Below are 20,620 nucleotides of genomic sequence, written 5' to 3' on the forward strand. Positions count from 1 at the left end.
ACTGCCTTCAGAGAAATAGCACCTCACTAAAAGCATTCCCAAAGGTCACTGATTGCAGTATGAGCTCTGACTGGATGTGTTAGATAAAGATTGATCAAAGCTGTCAAGGACAATTTTCATTCCTGTCCTACTCCAGGAAATTTAAACATGTCATTGGAAATCTCACAGCCTGGAAAATTAAGGACACAAGGGGTTTTCTCCCACAGAGAAGAGAATCTTATTTTATTTTTTTCACTCAAAAAACAAGATGCTGTCAATGATATTTTTAATAAGCGTTATTTTTTCCTCTCAGCAAAATTCCAGTTTTTCATTAGAAATATTTTTCTGGAAGTTTTTTTTTTTTTTTGATACTCTCCACATGCAGGGCAGAGGCTTATAGAAAATCAGCTGAAGCTTCTATGCTATTCAGTTTTCCCTCCCCTGTTTGGCTTATTTCCCCACCTTACACCATAACATAACTGGCTATCCTTGGACCTTGAGAGGTTGTGTTTCTTGCCACAGGTCATCAGGTGTTGGTAACACCAATGCATGGCTCTTCTGTTTGGTCAGATTGATGGCTTCACTCTGAAATGTGATTTTTCCTACTTCATCTAGAAGTAGTAGAATCTTTTTTTGTTGTAATGGTCAGTCATGGTAAAAACATGAACAACATAATGTTCCTTTGGATGAGTGATGGTAATTTGAATTGGTTCTTTCAGCTGTCTTTAATATACAACAGGTATAATAATTAGGGAAAGTCCTAGCAGGCTTTCCTCCAAGGCATGACAAACACTGTGCACACACTGAAAGGATCACACAGCTGCGGTAGCTCTTGCTTGTTTGTGCCTCTGGTTCTTTTTTGAGGTCATAGCACAGCTTGTAGAGCAAGGAAGCCTATGACTGGAACATTCAGAGTAATTCATCTCACTGTGTCTCCCAGATGGATTTCCTAGTTCTGGGCATGTCCTGCTCAGCTCTTCCCATTGCTTGGGCTTGACGCCAGCTTCTTGTGGTTTAAAATCTTAGGCACTCAAAGTACATTGCACTTTACATCACTGTGTCTCCTGTTATTTCAGGGAAACTGTCTTTCTGTGGCAAACACCAGTGAGGAGAAAACTGGCAAGAAATAATGTCCTTGTGTGCTCAGGGATGACATAATGATACATCTTGTGCAGCTGAAAGAATTTTACTATTTATTTAGTAAGTTTCTGCACTTTTAGCATAAATTTTCATGAATGGAGAAATATTTCATTGAGTGAGAGAATCAGCTTCAAGAAAGTATTCAGAATGAATGTAATAAAAAGAAGTACCAAACTGGGAACTCAGTCAGTTTCTGAAGTCTCACGTTCATTTTCCAGAGTTTCATTCATCCTACTCCATTTTCCACAAGATATTCCAGTTCAAATTTAAAAGTGATCATCCAAATATAAATGTAATTATTCAAAGGCAAAGAGAAGGTCCTTGGCACTAGAAATGCTACTGTGCCCAAGGTACCCTGCAACTCCAGTGTATATATCAGCATCATCTCATCTGTATTTCATCCCCATAACCAGATTTCTTAATGTAATCCTACAAAACAAATACGCATGACTTCAGGGTACAGCTTATACCTGGTAAATATCCTATTACTACATTACAGCAGTATTTCAGTGACTGGAGTAGAGCTTCAGTCACCCAAGCACAGATGTTGTGTGGGTGACTTCAGCTGCCACCCCCAGGACATGGGGATCTCATGCAGATCCCTCACTGTATCTGCCGACCACACAGGAATTTCTCTCTCTGGCTTTAGAAATCTTCTCTGTAATGGCTTGTCTCCCTCTAAGGTTGCTGCTGAAATAGCTGAAATGGTCTCTCTGATCAGAGCACATCTATGTTGTGTCCTTATAGGTATATCTTCTCCTTGACTATGGACACATGAAAGAGTTTTTGCTCCATAGAAGTATGGGTCTCCTTTTTAAAGGTAGAAACTGCTTAATGTCTGTGTTATTCATCAAATTACTTTGCTTCTATTTTGTAGACTTGTTGAAATACACATTTCTGCTCTAATTCTGCTTCCCAGCCCCTCTCTAGGTGCACTTTGTGTTCTTTTCTGTCTTTTCCAGCAGTTTCTTCTTCAGGTTTGTGTCTCTGAGTCTCATTCCACTCAGGACGTGATTTCACAGACCCTCTGGAAGTGTTTAAGTTTGATTTAATACACACAAAAGCTATTGTTTATATTTTTGTTGATACATTTTAAGAGCTTTATTCTTCCAAATATAAGAATTTATATTAAGAAGTTAGCCTAGAAATAAGACCTTAGCCCTTATAACAAACATGGTCTTGTCAGCTATTCGACAAACCCAGTGTCACCTAACAAGTAATGTTAAAAAATATTCCTCTGTTGTAAAAAATGAGAAACGGGAGCTTTCTTGGAAAATTGTATGATTTGTGATTTCTTACACCCCAAAAAGAAAAAAAAAAGTATTAGAAAGACTGAAATAAATACATTAAATTAATAACAATTTTCCTGGTGCTCTTTTGTGGGTATAACAATTAGCACAATGGCTCTTCATTGCCATCCTGTTCCTGTGCTTAAAAGTAAGGACATTTCCGAAGAGTCTGGTCCTCAGTGTGATACTCCTGGGCTGCATTTTTTCATTATTAAGGATATTTAGGCAACTGAGCATCAGGGCCTCAATGCATTAGAAAAGAGCAAAATGTTTAAAATTTTAAAACTGTTTTCAGTATTTACCTCAGATCATGGAACTTTTTCAGGTATTTCTTCCCTTGTAAGCATTGGGGCTCAAGCTTCCTGTTTTCCCCCTCCCAAGCCAAAATTCTAGTCGCAATGACTCCTTTAACTGGGTTTTCAGTGGAATAAACACATAACACAATAAAACAACCAGTGACTTCATAATTTGGGGAATTACATTTAAAAGGGTTTCTTTTCCTTTGGAAACCTTTTATAAAATATTCTGAAAACAAGTTGCAAAGGAGACTGTAACTTTCCTGATCATGAACACCAGTGTCATTTGTTTGCCTTTCCTTCTCTCCAAAAAGTACCCTTGTTTTGTGTCCTGTGTCCTTTGTCACAAACTACTATTCAGGAGTTTGAGATTTCTTTTTTTTTTTTTTTTACAGACAGGTTTTACAGATTAGTATCCTTGTAGCAAACATTGGAATCCAGAGAACAGAGAAATCCCCACCCATTATGATTAATTCCCTGCAGTCTGTAATACTTACTAATGTCTAACAGATCTGTGGCAAAAGCCAAATGTCATTTCACAACAGAACCCCACCCTGGGCCACAAAGTGGTTCTCAGCTGAGATCAAGCCATGCAAGTGTGTAAGCCCCAGGTCCACATCTGATTAAAGCAGATACATGGGAGGTGTGATGGGACTGGCCAGATGCTGCACCATATGATAAACACCAAGGACCATGGCATCCTATAAAACTGGCCATTTATATGGTACAGCTGGCTATGCATAATCTTCTCCTAATTTATAAGGCTGGAGCATCTGGTTCATTGCTGTTGCTCTATCAGCTTTTCTGGAGGCCTGTTCTTGAATTTCTGGTAGCTGAATATTGCTCTTCTGAGTGCCAGTGGAATGGGAAGTTAAATCCATTTATAGCAGGAGATCAGCTCTTATTCTCTCTGGCAGATCAGATATGTTCAAGCAAAGTCATGAAAGACAGAAGGGTAGGCCCTTGTTGGATGGGTTCCACTTCACACCAAAATCCACAGCTGCAAACTCTAAAAGAATAAGGTCTGTTTCTCATTGGCAGGACCCTCAGCTGAGGCCATTGTGACAGGCTGTGGCTGTCACTGCAGACATCCCTCAGCAATGTGGCCCATGAGAGTTCACAGAATTGGTCTCAACTCCTCCTTTTTTACTGCTTGATCTTTCCCTCCCAGTGCCATAGCCCTAGAAGTCAGCATTTCTCTCTTTCCTGAAACAGAAGCTGGCACTTGGCACTTGGTTAGAAAATACCTATTGTGTAAGTGACTAAAAAAACAAGAGACAAGTGTTCTCAGCTGGGTCCTGAAAACTTTTTGCAAGAAGGAGCCAAGCCAACAATGTGAAAGCATCCTGAACTGAATGGTGTGCACATGCACACCCCCTGTGCAGCTGTGTGCCAGCCTGGGCAGGTCCAGAGGTGTGGACCCACAGCAGATGGTTTGCTTGTGCCCAGGAGGCGAAAGAGAAAGGAGGGCTAGAACTCACGCTTCCAGGTATTTCCAAACTGACTTGTCAGCAGGGAAGTCCCAGTTACAGTCAAGAGAACTCTTTCTCCATTCCACCCTTGTGGAGTTGTAAACAGCAGTGCAGCATGCAGTCTAAGGCACAATAAGTTGGTTTTTGAAGTTACAACATTACCAAGTCTATCTAGAAGCTGTGAGTGCAGATCACTCGACATTGGGGGAGAAAAAATACAGCACCAGTCTTTCTATCAAACCCTTCCCCAGTAAAATTACATGTCAGAACAGCACTGAAAGAAAATTTGCATTTCAAATGGAAAGGAAAAATAGGCTTTTGCAGAACATCATGGGGTTGGCAGTAATAAATCATGATACTGTCAGAATGGAAGTGAGTTCCTGCAACTCTTGCACTGCTTTCTGTAAGCCTGTGTTGTTGCTGAGGAAGTGAAATCTGGTTAGCCCACAACTTAGCACACGACTGTGCAAGACTTCTTCAGATCTTTTATTGCTTTTCCCAGCATTCATGCTGCACATTTTTCATCATTTTATCAAATTGAAAAAATTTCAGATTTCAACTGTCTTCATAGACCCCTAGCATGGCAGCTGCTGTATTTCTAGCTAGCTCTGAATGCTTCAGGTACTCCTATGGCTCTGCCTCTTCTCATTCTCTCTCTCTTTTTTTTTTTTAATGTTTTCTATAAAACAGTTTTATCTTCTGCATCTGACACAGGTACAGTATCTGGAATTGTCAGACTCTGTTCTTTGATAAAGCTTTATCTTTGTGTAATGGCGGCAACATGAGCTGCCCCAGGGAAGTAAATGAATTTCAGAAAGAACTTCAATTACTACAGATACTGTTTTCAGGCTGTTGTAACCACTGCTGAAATACAAGATAGACTATTTCTTAATTGTTTGCCTGGACAGTTTTTCTGGACAGTGCAAGACAGGCATCAGGATCTCACACTTGTCTTGGCACCACGTGTTGCACAGAGATTTAAAGGCTTGCTTCTCAAAAAAATCTTACCTAAGTGAAGATACTGTGGGGTATGAGTGGACAAAGCAACTAGAAGAATTGAGAAAGGAGCAAAAAGGGAAATGGGGTGAAAGAAACCTGTGGTTTTATGGACTAGATGTGTGGAAGTGGCTGGATGTCTGCAAACCTAGTTGTTCAAAGATATCATGTATTATAATCAGGTGGTGGAAATATATATTATGTAACAACCTCTTTCATTCTGTTAAAGGCAAGAGTGACCAGCATTAACTTCCTTAAACACAGCCTCTTCCCAAATGCTACTGCCAGCATCCTGAAGCAGCTCTGAGCTGTGACGCCTCCAGGGGAGGTGCTAGTGCCACACCATGAAAAATGCTTGGAATTTGGCTTCAGAGAATTCAATGTCTGTTACTTAAACTGAATTGATCCACCTTTGTGTACGTGAATTAAAGGAAAAGTGGACAGTGGATAATGTAGCTGGGACCTCCATTTTTCCCGAGGCTTTCTTTGCCCTTTTGTGTCTGGGCCACTCTCACCTCCTCTCATTTAGTTTGCAATTACAGGACATAGTTAAGTACTAAGATTCTCATTACTTACCGACCTTGCAGATATGTAAAAGCTATTTCACCTCTCCCTCCTGGAGTGGCTTAATTAGTTGCTACCCAGATCTTGCCCAAGCAATTTTTCCCTTGTATGATTAAGGGCTAAAATCATTAGAAATCTCAGGTAATGGTCAGCATTCAGTCACCATTAACTGTGAAATGGCTAAAATAGAGGTCACAGAATTCTTAGGTCTGAAGGGGACCTCTGGACAACATTAAGTCCATCCCCCCTGTCCACGCAGGGCTACCTAGAGGTGACACAGGAACGTGTCCAAGTGAGTTAAATGTCTCCAGAGAGGAAAACTCCATGACCTCCCTGGGCAGCCTGTTCCAGTGCTCTGCCACCCTCAGTGTAAGGAAGCTTTCCCTCCTGTTGAGGTGAAAGTTCTTGTATTTTATTGCCCATCCTGTCATTGGGCACCACTGAAAACAATCTGGTACCATCCTCTTGGCACCCACCTTTCAGATATTTACATGCATTAATGAGATCCCTTCTGTGTTCTCTCCTCTAAACTATCAGACTCAACTCCTTCAGATGTTTCTTACAAAAGACATGCTCCAGAGCCCTCATCATCTTTGTAGTTCCCCACTGGACCTTCTCCAGTCACATCTTGTCTTGTACTGAGGAGCCCAGAAGTGGACTCAGCACTCCAGATGTGGCCTCACAAGGACCCTGACAGAGGGTCAGGGCCATCTCCCTTGACCTGCTGGCCACACTCTTCCCAATGCACCCCAGGATACCACTGGCCCTGCTGGCCACAAGGGCAGTGCCAGCTCATGGGCATCCCCCAAGACTCCCAGGTTCTTCTCTGCCAAGCTGCTGTCCAGGAGGTCAGCCTCCAGCCTGTGCTGCTACTTGGAGTTATTCCTCCCCATCTGCAGGGCCCTACACTTGGCCTTGTTGAACCTCATTAAGTTTTTCTCCACCCAATTTTCCAGCCTAACAAGGTCCCAGTGAATGACAGCACAGCCTTCTGGTTTATCAGCCACTCCCCACAGTTCTGTTTCATCAGCAAACTTGCTGAGGGTCTCTTTCCTTTAACTGTCTTTCACTGAATGGAAGAGAGGATCTTTCCTGGTTTAGTTCACACTCATTCCTGGCTAATCACATCCTGGTTTCACTGCCAGAAATATTATGTTGAGGGTCCTATGAAGACACTCTGAGCACGGAATTACTCCTGTATTGCACATTTCTTATTTTAAAGGAAGGACACTATTTTCATTTTCATTTGTAATTATTGTAGAAAACATAAAAACATATTTATTTTATAGATAGTATTTTAATTTCAAGACCTAAAATACAAAACCCCTAGAAGCAATTTAAGGACATTTCCACGAAGACTTTTTTCATGGTTTCATTTTTATATTACAAGTCTGTCATTTTTGAAAATGCAAATATATATCATCATAAATTGTTATATGGGACATACAAAGACTCCTTGACCTTCATGTAGCATAAAAGGATTGTGATCAAATAATCAAATAATTTAATGCAGCAAAGGGTAGTTTAGAAAGTATCCAAGTATGTATTCCAGACATAGACAGCAGATCTTGATTTACAGCTGGACCTGTGATGCAAGGCATCTTCTGCCATTATCCCTGTAATGGGGAAGAGAAAGAGAATTGCTGCTGGCACGTGCATTTAAGCTGGGTGGGATTAAACTGAACTGACATTCAATACATGCCATTCACCTGCGTCTGTCCTGTCCCTCTGCAAGTTGTTTGGAAGTCCAGCTCTAACCTGAGTTTCCAGCTCTTTACAGTACAGGGCAAGCAAGGAAAAAATGCAGAAAAGTCCTCTAGAAAGTGACTCCCTCCTTAGCCTAAACCCACTGACCAAAACTCAAGAGACATCAATGATATGTATCATATTATGAAGCAGAAGAAAGGAGAACTTCTATGGTTTTAGGGTACAGAACTGAGAACAGAAGCCCAGGTTAAAACTGACACTTTTCCAGTTTTCCTCTGTTACCCCAAATCTGAGCTTGCTAAGGCCAATTCCAATGAAGTAAAGTTTGGGTTAGGTCTTTGTACTCTCTGTGCCTTTGTACCTGCAAGGCAGGATTGATAGCAAATCTTTTGGCTGGGCATGTGACATGTGACAATAGCCTAGTGATTGATGTAAGTAAAAAAACCAGATTTTTCAGATCAGCTAGTGGAGATAATTCTTGCATTTTGGCCCATTGGAACTCATGACATTTGATAACTGATTTCTTTTTAAAAACACTACACTGAAGAATGTCCATGAAAAGGGGACAGGCTCATTTTAATTATTCCATCAGATCAATTCCTGAGAAGAAAAGGCTGGTAGTGCTTGCAGGAGAATTGCATGTTAATAAAGTTGGAGGTCACTCATTTTTCTAGTTAATTATTACTTGGCAGAAAAATATTTATGAAAGCCATGCTATGTATAACTATTTAACTATACTATGTACAGCTGTTTAAAGGAAGGGAAGAAGCGGATATTTCTGAGGACAGTGCCAGCATGCAAATAATTATCTATCCCATCCTATCTAATGATCTTGGCCTTATCATTCTTACCTGGTGTGCATCTGAGGTTTTGTAAGTATTCCAGCTAATACTGTCATGTGGGATAGCAGTTTCTATGACACACTTTTTTCTCTACTTTTGGAGAGTATCTGCCTTTGGTGAGGGGATAGATCTTGACTTCCAGAGTCACCTCCAGTTTCAGACAGTGACTTACCTGCGTCAGAGGTGCCAGCCCTGTCACTGCAGCACGGTACATTGCCTGCTGCTGTAGGCACTGCTGTGGTCCAGCGCTGGCATGTACATTTTAGCCACGATGCAGTAGCTGACTCCAGGCCTCAAATCTTCTATTTTAATAACCTTTTCTTTCCCTTCATACACCAGGACCCTGTGTTGCTTCATACAGAGTGGAGAAAGAAGAGCCAGTCAAGCATATTCCCCTAGCAAGTGTATCTGTGAGTAAAGTTTGATGAGGACAGAGGATGCAGAACAGCACATGAACTTACACAAACTCAACAGCATTAATAATTTATTTATGCTTTTTTAAAGAAAATTGCCCCCCCCAAATTCTTCTCTTGTACCAATTTTTTAAACTAGGTCATAGATTATGAAGTATGAAGTTGATGGAAAATAATACAGGGAGGAATTACAAATCAATTCAATCAAATTCAATTCCTGAAAAATAAGCCTACTTTGTTTTCAAACACTTGCACAGTTATTGCTGCTCTCACAATCCCAGAAGACTATTTCACCAGCAAAACAAATACAGTGTGCCCACACTTTTCTGGCTATTCAATGGTAAGGGGTTCATATCTGAATATACTCTTACCTCATCTAGCAAGTTGTTAATTATGAAGACTTGATACAGCAGATCATAATAATTTGTCATTGGTATTTTGCTGCCTCTCTTCCTTCTATAAGGAGAACGTGGAGCCTGGAGCTTTACTGTTATGGATTTGTTGCTATGAACCACAGTGACCATTGGAGGTCCTATCATAGCTATGGAAAAAAACCCAAAGCTATAAACACAATTATAGGTTATGAATAATATTTCCAAGAATGCAATTTGAATCTGTTCAACAAACGCTCATGTTACCAACAATGTATTATGCTCTATTTACTCCTCAAGTGACACTTCGTAAATTCTTACTTCTTGGTGTTCATTGGGTTTGGTTATTGTTATTTTGGAGGGGACATTTCCTGTGTTTGTAAATCTATCTTTGAGCCAAACTTTTTGAAATCCCTTAGAGCTGATGTTGCTATGTGCTGACTGGTCAAGAAAAATTCCAAAATTGCCCTGATTTTCTTTTTTCCCTCGTATTTGTCTTTGTGCTTTCTGCACAAAACATCCACTTAAAACATTTCAGCTGTGCCAAGGATGCAGTTCACATCATCACTTTCAAATATTTTGCAATTGGCTTGGATAAACACAGCTAAGGCTTGAAGGCAGTGCCTGCATACATGTGTGTGCAGCACCAGCAGTGTGGGGACACGGGCAGCTGCTGCCGCACAAATCTCTCCAGCAGAAGGAGGTGGCACAGGGCAAGATGTTCTGGTTTTGCTGCAAGGTACTTCTTTATGTCAAAGCTTGTGGTTTCATCTGTGCAGGAGGCTCAAAGTGGTTTGCACTTTGGGGCTGTGGGGTGACCCACGCTGACAATTTGATTTTGCGTTGGCCAGTGAGGGAAAACAGGCTAATTCATGGTGAACTTACTGGTAGGTAGACTGCTACTGCTCAGTGTTTGGGCAGTCCTCCATGCCTAACATACTGTGGCACTGTAATGAGTGCTAACCAAAAGCTTTGCACATGTCCTTTCTATGTCCTTTCCTGCAGTCAGGATAACACAGAAATGTGAGAAGAATAGTGGCCACACACCATGCAGCTCCGTTCCCTCTTCTCCCCCTGAAGAAATTTGTCTTGAGTCCTGTCTTTCCAGCCGCTCCAAAAATGCCTTAAAATTATGTGTGTACTTCCATGCCCAGAGGAAGAGCTTGAATTAAAGGGATTTTTTGATCTTCTAATTGCTGGTAAATGGCTATTTAGCCATAATCACTTGCCTTTCAAGAGTGTGGAGAATTACTCTGGCATAACACTTCACCTGAGAGCTATTGACTCACTTCTTTACATGCAGCTTTGTGGCTGGAAAAGGATTACCCATGTTTGCAAGTTATGAGCAGATATGATACTTTCCATGCCATGGAAGACCAAATTCCTTCCAGGGGACATGTGTGTTTGCACTTACTTTCTCGCCAAGGAGTGAATCTGCAGCTGAGGCTCCAGCTGGAATAGACACCAGCCAGGGCTGCTCTCACTCTGCTGTAGTAAGGCTCCTGGATGTCAGAGGTCTCATGTGTTAGGTCACAGACATGGCTTGAAATCCCCCAGCACTCGTCTTTGTTTTGCCATGTGCTCTGCCCATACCTATGGAGAAAGAGGGGGAAGGATGTAAACTTTAGGGATCACTGCCTGTGTCCATGCAGATTCTCAGCCGTCTGTTTTCCTCTTGTGACACTGACGAGCATCCTGCCATGGAAGTTAACTGCCTTCAATTTGATAACAGGGAAGGTTGATTTCATGGGTGTTTGGGAGCTACAGGTTTCTGTCTTTTCTGAAAGAAATCTAAAGCAGAGACAGGGTCACCAGCCCTGTCAGGAGCCACGTCTTAGCTGCCCCATGGGAGAGGTGGGCAGCTTTGGCTCAGCCAGTGTGTTCACTGATGGGCAGAATGCTGGATTTCACTAAACTGTTCCTCAAGGGCAATAATCATTTCAGGCACTCACCAGCATGCCAGGGATGGGAGCAGACCCTGGAGACCAGCCCCTAATGTTGCCTCAATCTTTCCATGCAAGGCACCCTGAGACAGTGCTGTGGGCAAGGTAGGCCACTGAAATACCTTTAATGTTCTATTACAGAATAACTTGACCTACCTAGACCTGCTTGAGGCAGGTGGCTGGACCCAGGTGGCTGGACCCAGTGGCTTTCAGAGGTCCCCTGCAAACTACATTTTTCTTCAAATCCCTGGTGCAATGAGGGTGCAGAGCATAGTGCTGGAGGTGCTTACTCCTTGCCTGCCTCGTGCTGCTTGACTACTCCTTATGGGATTGGTAAGTGCAGAAACAACTGAGAGCTGGCAGCCAAGCAGGACATGGCTGTTGCCCAGGAATGAGAACCTCCTGCCACCTGAGAAATCATTTTATCCCCAGCAGGGCTGAGCCCCAGCCCAGTGGGAGGCACTGGTACTTACACTTTATACTGCACAAAGTAGAGCGCATCTCTGGCCTCTCTGGCCCACCCAGGCTGCCAATGCAAAGTGGTGTTGAAATTTAACGAATGGAACTCTACCTTCTGTGGCTTAATCGAATCTTGCAGGTCTTGGTTTCCCAAAACTAAAAGTGCTGCAGATAAGAAGGAATGATAACATAAGGTGTTTGTCACAGACACACTCCTCCATACTGGAATCAGAGGGTATTGCTACAGACCATCTTGCTTCATGACTAGCAGACCACAGGGAAATTAAATCTCCTGGATTTCACATTCAAAACTTTCCAAGTCACGAAGTCAAGCAGTTACAAAAGAAACACATTTAGAACTATGAAAGGAATACTTTTATGTGGTCTGAGTGTTTGAGGTGGGGTTTTTTGCTGTTTGTTTTGGGTTTGTTTGTTCATTCATTGTCATTTTATTTTTCTTTTTCTTTTTTTTTCTTTTTTGTTGGTTTATTGGTATATTTTTCCTTAGTGAGTTTGCTGCTGTGAAAGATGCCCCATGATCATCCCAGGAAACAAACCCTTCAGATCTCTTCACAGAGTCTGCAGTGAGCATCCCCATCAATACTTAAAAATCAAGTGCTAGTGCTCTTTCCCACTTTACTCCACAACTCAGCTTTAACCTGAAGAGATTATAGCTCTTTTAACTGTTACCACAGTCATGTTTACCAGCTCCTGCCTAGTAAAAAATTTCCACCTGAAATTCACTTCTTTTCCTGTCTGTACCACTGGAAAGGCTGTCTGACAGTTTTCATCATCTCTTTTCAAACTGCTATATGATTTATAACAGATTCAGTTAACAACCTCTCTGAATCATTCAAACCCTAATATTTTTGTGCGTTTTGCAACCCAGATGACAGCAGCTTTTACCCTGGCATAGCACAGAATCAGATAAGACTTGTACTGGCTGAACTAAAACTGGTAATACAGCCATGAAAAAATCTAATGGACAACATGTTCATTTTATCTGCATTTCAGAACCTGGAATGATAAAATAACAAACTAATTTGAAAGTGACTAGCTTTTGAAACCCACCAAAAGATACAGAGATTTCTTGACTCATCCAAAAAATTCAACAACAATCCTTGTCCTCCCACCCCCCCTTCCCTTCCCATACAGGAAAAGAGCAAAAAGCCCTTACTTACAAGCTGTCTCATCCTGAAGCAGGTGCATCAGTAAGCAGAGGAAGGAAAGCATGATCCTCCTCATGCTTAGGAGAGTAGTTCCATGACTGAAAAACACCTCTCTTCCTCTTGGGCATGTCCTATGAGGAAGTAATTGTTAAGCACTCCAGAGTTCCCCTTATTTTCAGTGGTTTCCAAATTCCCCGGTTTGGCTTTGGTTTAATTTAGCTGCAAAACATATGAGTAGCTCTAAATTAAACATGAGCAATTGTTCTTTCTTGGCAGCTGTGGTCATGCAGAGTTTGGAACTAATTATGAACCAAGCCATTATGAAAAAGTCCTTTTTTAAAGACACTAATTCCTAGATGATGTCTGCCAAAATTGCTTTACCCCATAAACTTGTCACAGTTTTCTTGCTTGCCATGCTAAGATTTTTAGTATTTTTATTTATTTATTTATTTAATGATTTATTTATTTATTTTCAGCTCACTAGTTGCTCAGAGCTGAAGAACGCAAGAAATTTTGCTCCAAAGATATAGAAGACCTACCCATGGGATGTGCTTTGGGTTAGATGGACTGCCTCTGGGCCAAAAGCAAGAGCTGGAGTTTGCAGGTGTGCTGGTGGCAGGACATCGTCTAGGGGGCTGTCACTGGAGGAATGAGGGGCTGTGAAATCACTTCTGGCTGTTGAGGAGCACGTTCATCCCATGCTGGCTGCAGGGGAGATGCTGGGATGCTGGGGATATTGCAGGATTGACAGCCTCCAGACTGGGATTAGGAAGATAAGCCCAGCCCATAGGGCAAAGTGCCACTCTGGGTTGGACTTTCAGACTGCTCGGAATCGTGTGCCCCAACTGGTGCAGGTGTGCTGCAACACTGCCTGCACAAATATTGGCATTTGACAGTGTTATCCTCTGCATCCTCCCTGCCCAATATGTCCATCCCTACAAGCTTGACCCCAGGGCTGGGGATGCTGGGGCTCTCCGGTGAAAAAAATCTCACTTTGTTCTTGCAAATGCTTTAATGCCACATGCAGTCTGCCTGGTGGGAGATGAGTTTTGTGCTCCTGGGATGTGTGGAAAGCTCAGACAATTCTGTTGCTGGTGGTGAATGCCGTGCTACTGCCTAGGCTTGGTCCTGTCTCTTCCCTCCCCGAAAACTCCCCGTTGCTGACACCCACTGGTACTTCACTGCTCATGCACTAGTGCAGCTAAGCAAATGTCAGGATGCTTTCTCTTTCTGCAAACTCATGATGATAAGCTGGAGGAGAAAAATGCTGATTTTATAAGACTTAGCTCAGGCCTGTGTAACAGCTTTCACAAAAGGAGTAATGGATGTGAAGACGACCTGTCTGGTAACGAGTAATTGTCATGAAATAATCTTTCATTTTGGAAAACATGGAAACAGAAGACTTGTCGGGTCAAAAAAAGTGCAAGTTCTGTTTCAAATGAACTTATTTAAAGGCCACCAGTTATATTGAACAAACAGAACAACATCTAGTCAAGAAGCTGATTTTGGTCAGATAGATGGGCACAGGGTCCCAGTTCAGCTGATCACCTATACCTCATTATACTAGCACCAAACCTGCCCCATATTTAGTAAAATGCTAACTGTGTAGCTTTGAATAATGAATTAGTCAAACAAATTAAGGGAATTAAAGAGCTGAGAAAAAATGACAAAAAAACCCCCACCAAAATGCAGGCAGAAGTCAGAAATTCTATCTCCAGCTGCAGATTTTTAAAAAAAATAATAGTTTATTTACTTTAAATAGTTTCCCACGCCAAATTCAATTAGTATTTCATCATGTTATATGAGCTCAAGTACGGGAATAGGGAACTTTTACAAACCAATCACTAGACTGAAAAGTCATCAGTGTTTAGTCACAGGTCATGTATTTGTTTACTTGAATTGTACACACCTTCCCATATCCCGAGAAGCAGCCCATTGCCAGGAGCTGAAGTGTGGACCTTTGTCAAAGTTCCTTTTGATGGTGGTTCCTCCTAGGAAAGCAGAGCTGAGGGCCAGCCTGCCGGCACCAGTGGGTTTTGCTCGGAAAAGGCTGCTGTGCGACGTGGTGAGAGAAATGCCTGTCACATGGGTGCTGGAAAACACCCAGCGTTTCCTGCGCACTGCACTCCGATAGTGCTTTATCTGCAGCTGAGCTGGTGTTCTGCAGTAATCGCTGACTCCTCACACACTTTCTGTTGTCATTGAAACAGCTGCTGTTGCAATAGCCGGCTATTAGCACCTGTGCTAGTCATGGGCCTCAGTCACACTGCTTCGGTGCTTTGTGGGATACAGATCAGCACAGTCACAAGGAGCAGCTGCACACACACACACATGCAGACATGTACATGTGTGTCTGGAGTCTCACAGAATAACTATACAGTGTATATACAGTGTATATAGCACATTTCAAAATCTACACTATCAGGAACACAGGATGATGCACGCTGCAGTGCTATTTCAAATATGAGAACTTCTAGAAGCAATGTTAAGGCTACTCTGAGCAGTACTTTATGAAGAAATGGAAAGCTGAAGTGTATTACTTAGCCCAGAAGAATCCACATAAGTAGTTATGCTGCTAGCTCATCCTAACTTATACACTGCAAAATCTTTGTGATCCAAACCATTGTGAAACAGCAGGACTGATATTTTTGTGACCCAACATAAAAAAAACATGGGTATGAGAATTTTTTCCATTGCTGGAATAGAAACCTATCTGAATGCTGTGTAAACAGCTTGCTTTCTCTTGAGGACAGATTATTGCTACACAGAGGTAAAAGTCAAGTATTTTTGCTGAAAGCTGCTTGACTCATTTCATTTGAAAGGACCACCTCCTTGTTACTCTTTCTTATTCTTTTGCCATTGGAAGAGTTGTTTCCCATACATAAGAGGGGAAAATGTAACCCTGAAACTGGTACCGCAGCACAACCTTTGGTTTTTCAGATGCAAGTCTGATATATGCAGTGGATGGGTTTTGCTTACATGCCTGGATGAGGGTGTGGGAGGATGAAGAAAGCATAGCCAAAGCATACAGGGAATACTTCTAGTAACTGCCAGAGGCAAGGCAATTCTCTCTCGTGTGTAGCATTTCACACAAAAATAAAAAATGTTAGTGGTTCGTGTTACTCTAAAGACTATTCGCAATTGGAGCCACAGTTTTCAGTCTTTTCTAAACAGCCAGTGTGGACTCAGAGGAAAACCTGTCTTGGGAGGGGACTCTGGATGTCATCCTGTCCAGCCTGAGCACAGGGATAGTGACAATTTTATCCCACAGTTAACCACCTTTAACATGAATTTCCTCCTGCATATCCTAGTGGGATTCCTCTGCTGCAATTTATGATGGATGCTTTTTGTGTTTTTACTGTGCTTTTACTTCAGATAAAAGTCTGCCATTTCTGCAGATGCTACAGTTTGCTGTAGTTGGCAATCAGATCTCTCCTGGGTGCCACCCCTCCTGGCTGAAGGGCTCCAGCTCCCTCAGCTTCTTCTGGTGTGTCATGTGCAGCAGGACAGCCCTTTGCCAGCTCAGTGGGGACTGGAAAGTGAATCACTACACTGCATACAAAAATTAAAATGAAAGCAAAGCAAACCCCCACAGTCAGGCAGGAGGGACTTTTTGGATCTTTCTTCCCTGCTCTGTAGGGAAGAGACATTGCATCACACGAGCTCTTACAGAGAAGTTTCTGAGGAACAACGCAGACTTTCACTGCACAGTGTGTGCCTTCCCTGCTTCCTGCACAAAAACCTCATCCTCACTGTTACACAGCATTTTAAAGATTCCAGTTAGAAATACCAATGCTGTAGCTGCATCTACATAAGGAGACTTTTGACCATAATAAAGATGAAGATCTCCTGAAAGCTCAAACGTAGTGAGTCATCATTTGCACATGGAGTATTTATTTAACCATGTGCAACACACTGAACTGACTGGGAAGTTAGTAACCAACACTAACATTCATTAGGAACTGAAATTAATACAAACCCCAAGATAGCTCCAAGTCCTTCATTTAAATGACAAGTTCCCTTAAAACTGTCTGGTTTTCTCACTTGAAAAGCCATAGAATTATATTTTTTCCTACCGTGAAGGAGTGCTGTAGCTTGTTTAAGCCCATTAAGACACACATTTTAGGTGTGGATCCCTCACCAAATAATCTGCAGGCAAAATCTAACAACTTGGAGACGTGAAATTAATATTCCAGAATTTGTTGGTTTTTCTTAGGTAATCTTCATAGCACAGTAAAGGTGCCAAGTGCTCACTCAGCCAACCGAACCCCCAGATAAAACTGGAGAGGTACATCACAAACATTGCTCATGCTTTCTTGGTCCACCTACTAAAGTAAAGAAAGGCTCAATTCTGGTAGTGCCAATGCTCTCTGACACACTGCCACCAGAGGCAGCTACTATATTGGTAGAATATGACCCACACACTGATTTTTTAAATTTTTTTAAATATTTTTTTTGGCAGGGAGTGGTTCGAAGCCTCTGCACCTAATCACCAAGTCCAGACCACACTGAGCTGACTCAGCACATGGCACAAGAAGGGCAAGGTGTTGGCAGGCCTGCACTTGGGAAAAGACACGCAGAACTGGGATGTCTGCCTTCACATTCGTCATCAAAAACTGGGCTGTAGAAGGAGCAAACACTTCTGGTAGCTACTTTGGACAATAAAACCTGGAAAGATGCAAGTTCCAGGGGTTTCCCTGGCCAAGGGAAAAAAGAAATACAAGGAAGAAAAAAGAGAATCTGCCTTTCACTCATCTCTTCTGCAAGGAGAAATTTGCAAGCATCACACTTTCTATCCTGTGGCTCAGTTATATGATTGTCTTTTGAATTCTCACTATCATTCTCCATCATCCAAGAAATGCAAACCAAGAAGTCCATTCTTACAAAGATCTTTAGCACCACTGTCTCCAAATACCTACTGTATTTGTATATACACTGTTTTATAATACTTTTTTGTTTTCCTTAATAAATACAGTGTTGAAGATCTTGTGTGGATAGTTCCTAAGCATTCGGGACTCTGTTCTGAGCTTTTCAGGACAGGACCCTTCACACTTAACTGGTTTTCACACTTCTCAGAGGTGTTAGTTTCGAGTCTACTGCAACATGGCTGTTTAACCAATAAGATTACTCTGTTATTCTTAAAGATAAAAAAGCTTTGTTCCATATTCATCTTAAATGAAGTTTGGTGTATCTCTCTGTTTGCTAGTTTTGCTGCAGACCCTGAAGCAATAGACAAATTAATTCTTTGTAATTTGCCATCCAAATTCACAGTAGTTTATTGCAATTTCTTATCAGATTTGGGGGGGTGAGTATTAGTAAGTATGAATTAGTATTGTATTAAAAGCTGATACAATGCCAGACTGATACTTGAGATGAAGCCACATGGAAGAAGGGACTGAGAAATGGCATAGATGCTCTCTACCTCCTTGCAACCACTGCCCTCTAGCCATTCAGACAAGCTTTTGCAACTCTTCCTTCCTTGTTATAATTTATCTCACACTTGTTCACATTTGCAGCAGGTTAGCACAGGCCTCAACTCTACCAAACCTGGTAGCAGAAAGCACACAACAGTACATACACTTCCTGTTTTCTGGAATGGAACTGCACATGGCCTCCACCCTTCCTGCTATTAACTGAGCTGCTATAAACTTAGATGTGCCACAAAATATAACACTACACTGTCATGCCCAGAAAGAAAATGAAGTGTATTTATTTTTGTTCTTTTCACTCTGTATTTTCAGTCTGAAAGGATTGTATGTACTCTTTTTGAAAGAGCATCTCTCAAGGGATGTCCAGTCTTTGAGTTTGTTTTTCAAGCGATGTTGGCACAGAAAAAAAAGCTGTATCAGAGTCAATACTCTTACTGCTGTACTGTGAACATTGCAAGGATGGGACAACTGCAGGATTAATTTTGCAGGACACATAGCAAGCTGGCAGGCAGAAGAACCTCTTGGTTTGCCTGCTCATTGTTTGCTCTGCTTGTAATGCTTTTCCTCTTTCAAGCTGTGGCTAGACAGCAGAAATTAAAACATCACACAGATAAGACTTCTGTGATCTTTAAACCTCTAATGAACAGTAATAAGTTCCACTTATTACTGTTTCCTCTCTGTAGCATTAATCCATTCAAATGGTTTGACCATTTCATACCTGTCCATAATTTTAAAATAGAACAGAAGGAAGCAGCCCCAGGCTGAAGCAATAGGGCCGGACTTAAGTTACTGCAGGCTGCTTCAACAGCATCAAAGGGCAAAAGAGAAACTGCAATGCTGAGGATGATGATGGTCAGTAGGATCCAGGAACTGCTGCACACATCCACACACACAGATGGGCCACACACATCTCCCCCAGACAGTGTTTTGATTCTCAATAAAGCTCAAGCATACACCATGTAAGTAACATGAACTGAGAGAGCTTCAAAAGCACATTTAGGCTTCAGAACAAAAGCTAACAGTCATAAAGAGGCAAGGACACACATTTCCCTTCTTAGGTTTTTTTTATTTACATATAAAAACATTTAAACTGTACAGTATTTACAGGACTTTCATTACAGATTTCAGCCCAATGATGGCATCCATTTCGGGAATATAGAAAGTGTATTAATAAACAAGAACTTCATAGTTAAGGGACTGAACTATAAAATACACACTAAAGGAATCTACACAGGTCACCTTTTCCTAAGATAAAAGGTGCTTTGTATTCGGTTTGTCATTTTGGTTGTGTGTTTTTGCTTTTTGGGTTTTTGGTTTTTTTAAGATGTGCTGAAACTATTAATTTGAGCCAAGTACCAACATCTCTTAATTACTAATACTCAACTGTTTACATGGAATCACTTCAGAGCAACTGGTTATTCCTAACCCTGAGAAAAACAGGCTTTCTCATGCAAGTTTCTTTTTCTGCAATCTTCTATGACGGATAAAAAACAAATTAAAAGCATGTGCATCTGTTCCAGGCAACTGTCTTGTTTGCACAAATGTCAGTATATTTGACAATTATTTTTTTTAAACTACATTATTGACTTATGTGGAAAACCACACAAAAGCAGATTTGATGTTTCTGTGCCAGTGCACAGTGCTGCCATAATACCTCATTGTTAACTGCAGATCTAATAATAAAAATTACAATGTCCACTCAAGAACAAGAACTAAAGAAGTTCTTAGAAATGTTGGCAGGTATGAGGCCAAAGTTTTGTGAAGTCCTCTTTCACAGGATATAACGTTTTGGAGTCTTACCTCATCACCCAAATCACCCTGAAGTGAGAGAAAGGGAAGAGTGCTAAGCAGCCAGGACAAGAGTAAAAATCAGCTGAAAAGGTTTCAAGTGGCAAAACCTTATAAATGTGTCACACTGGATAGCTGATAGGCCTATAAAAGGCATGAATATTAAATTACTTTCAATGTATAAACATTAGGCACTTTCATATTCTGGATCAAGGCGCTATGTATGAATATTCAGAAGCTCAAGCAAACTACTTAATCACAAGAATATTAATCAATTAAGCAAACTCTATTAGGTGAAAATGTATAGATAAATATTACCTGACAGGTTGCAAATGACGTTGCTCAGATATTTGGTATTACAGAACTTGCAAAAGCAAGGCTAACTAGCTGTAGCTGGAAAGGTATTTCCATTCCCATCCCAAGAAATCGTCACACTGCAAGCTGCTGGATTGTATCCAGAGATTAGCACCATGACTTGCCCTGCTCTTAGGCTTTCAATACCACTACTGGCAACTGCTAAAAACAGGACTGGTGGTAACACAGCTTACTGATCCAGAAACACATAGTGTCTCACTGTAGCCTCACATTTTCAGCTAATCACAGCTGGTAAAAGAATCCTGTGCCTTGTGCACCCTTAAACTTCTTTATTTCACAACTAGAAAAGCTCTAAGCTGGCTGGAGCAATTTAATCATCTAAACTATCCCTGTGCCATTAGGTAAGTATGCAGCACACAGAAGACAAACTGCAGGGATGGTGCTAGTT

The 20,620-nt window shown here is 41.5% G+C and overlaps 1 protein-coding gene across 1 annotated transcript; it reads right to left on the minus strand.

Annotated features, from left to right (window-relative positions):
* Positions 1–7,253: 7,253 nt before the first annotated feature.
* Positions 7,254–12,770, minus strand: IL22RA2 (interleukin 22 receptor subunit alpha 2). Its single transcript, XM_030946256.1, has 6 exons — positions 12,653–12,770; positions 11,486–11,636; positions 10,484–10,662; positions 9,070–9,239; positions 8,458–8,636; positions 7,254–7,352 (listed from the first exon to the last, which is right to left on the minus strand). Exons 1-5 carry the CDS (start codon positions 12,714–12,716, stop codon positions 8,481–8,483), a joined length of 720 nt encoding a protein of 239 aa, XP_030802116.1. The 5' UTR covers positions 12,717–12,770; the 3' UTR covers positions 7,254–7,352; positions 8,458–8,480.
* Positions 12,771–20,620: the final 7,850 nt, after the last annotated feature.

This window comes from Camarhynchus parvulus, chromosome 3 (assembly GCF_901933205.1).
Source record: "Camarhynchus parvulus chromosome 3, STF_HiC, whole genome shotgun sequence".
In the NCBI taxonomy this organism is placed as follows: Eukaryota; Metazoa; Chordata; class Aves; order Passeriformes; family Thraupidae; genus Camarhynchus; species Camarhynchus parvulus.

What these genes read in the sequence shown, in the direction of transcription:
- IL22RA2 (XM_030946256.1), bottom strand. Translation starts at nt 12,716, where the DNA reads ATGAGGAGGATCATGCTTTCCTTCCTCTGCTTACTGATGCACCTGCTT. An exon ending in GCTTCAGGATGAGACAGCTT is followed by an intron (nt 11,637 to 12,652) that starts GTAAGTAAGGGC and finishes TCTTATCTGCAG; the next exon opens with CACTTTTAGTTTTGGGAAAC. An exon ending in ATTCACTCCTTGGCGAGAAA is followed by an intron (nt 9,240 to 10,483) that starts GTAAGTGCAAAC and finishes TTTTTTCCATAG; the next exon opens with CTATGATAGGACCTCCAATG.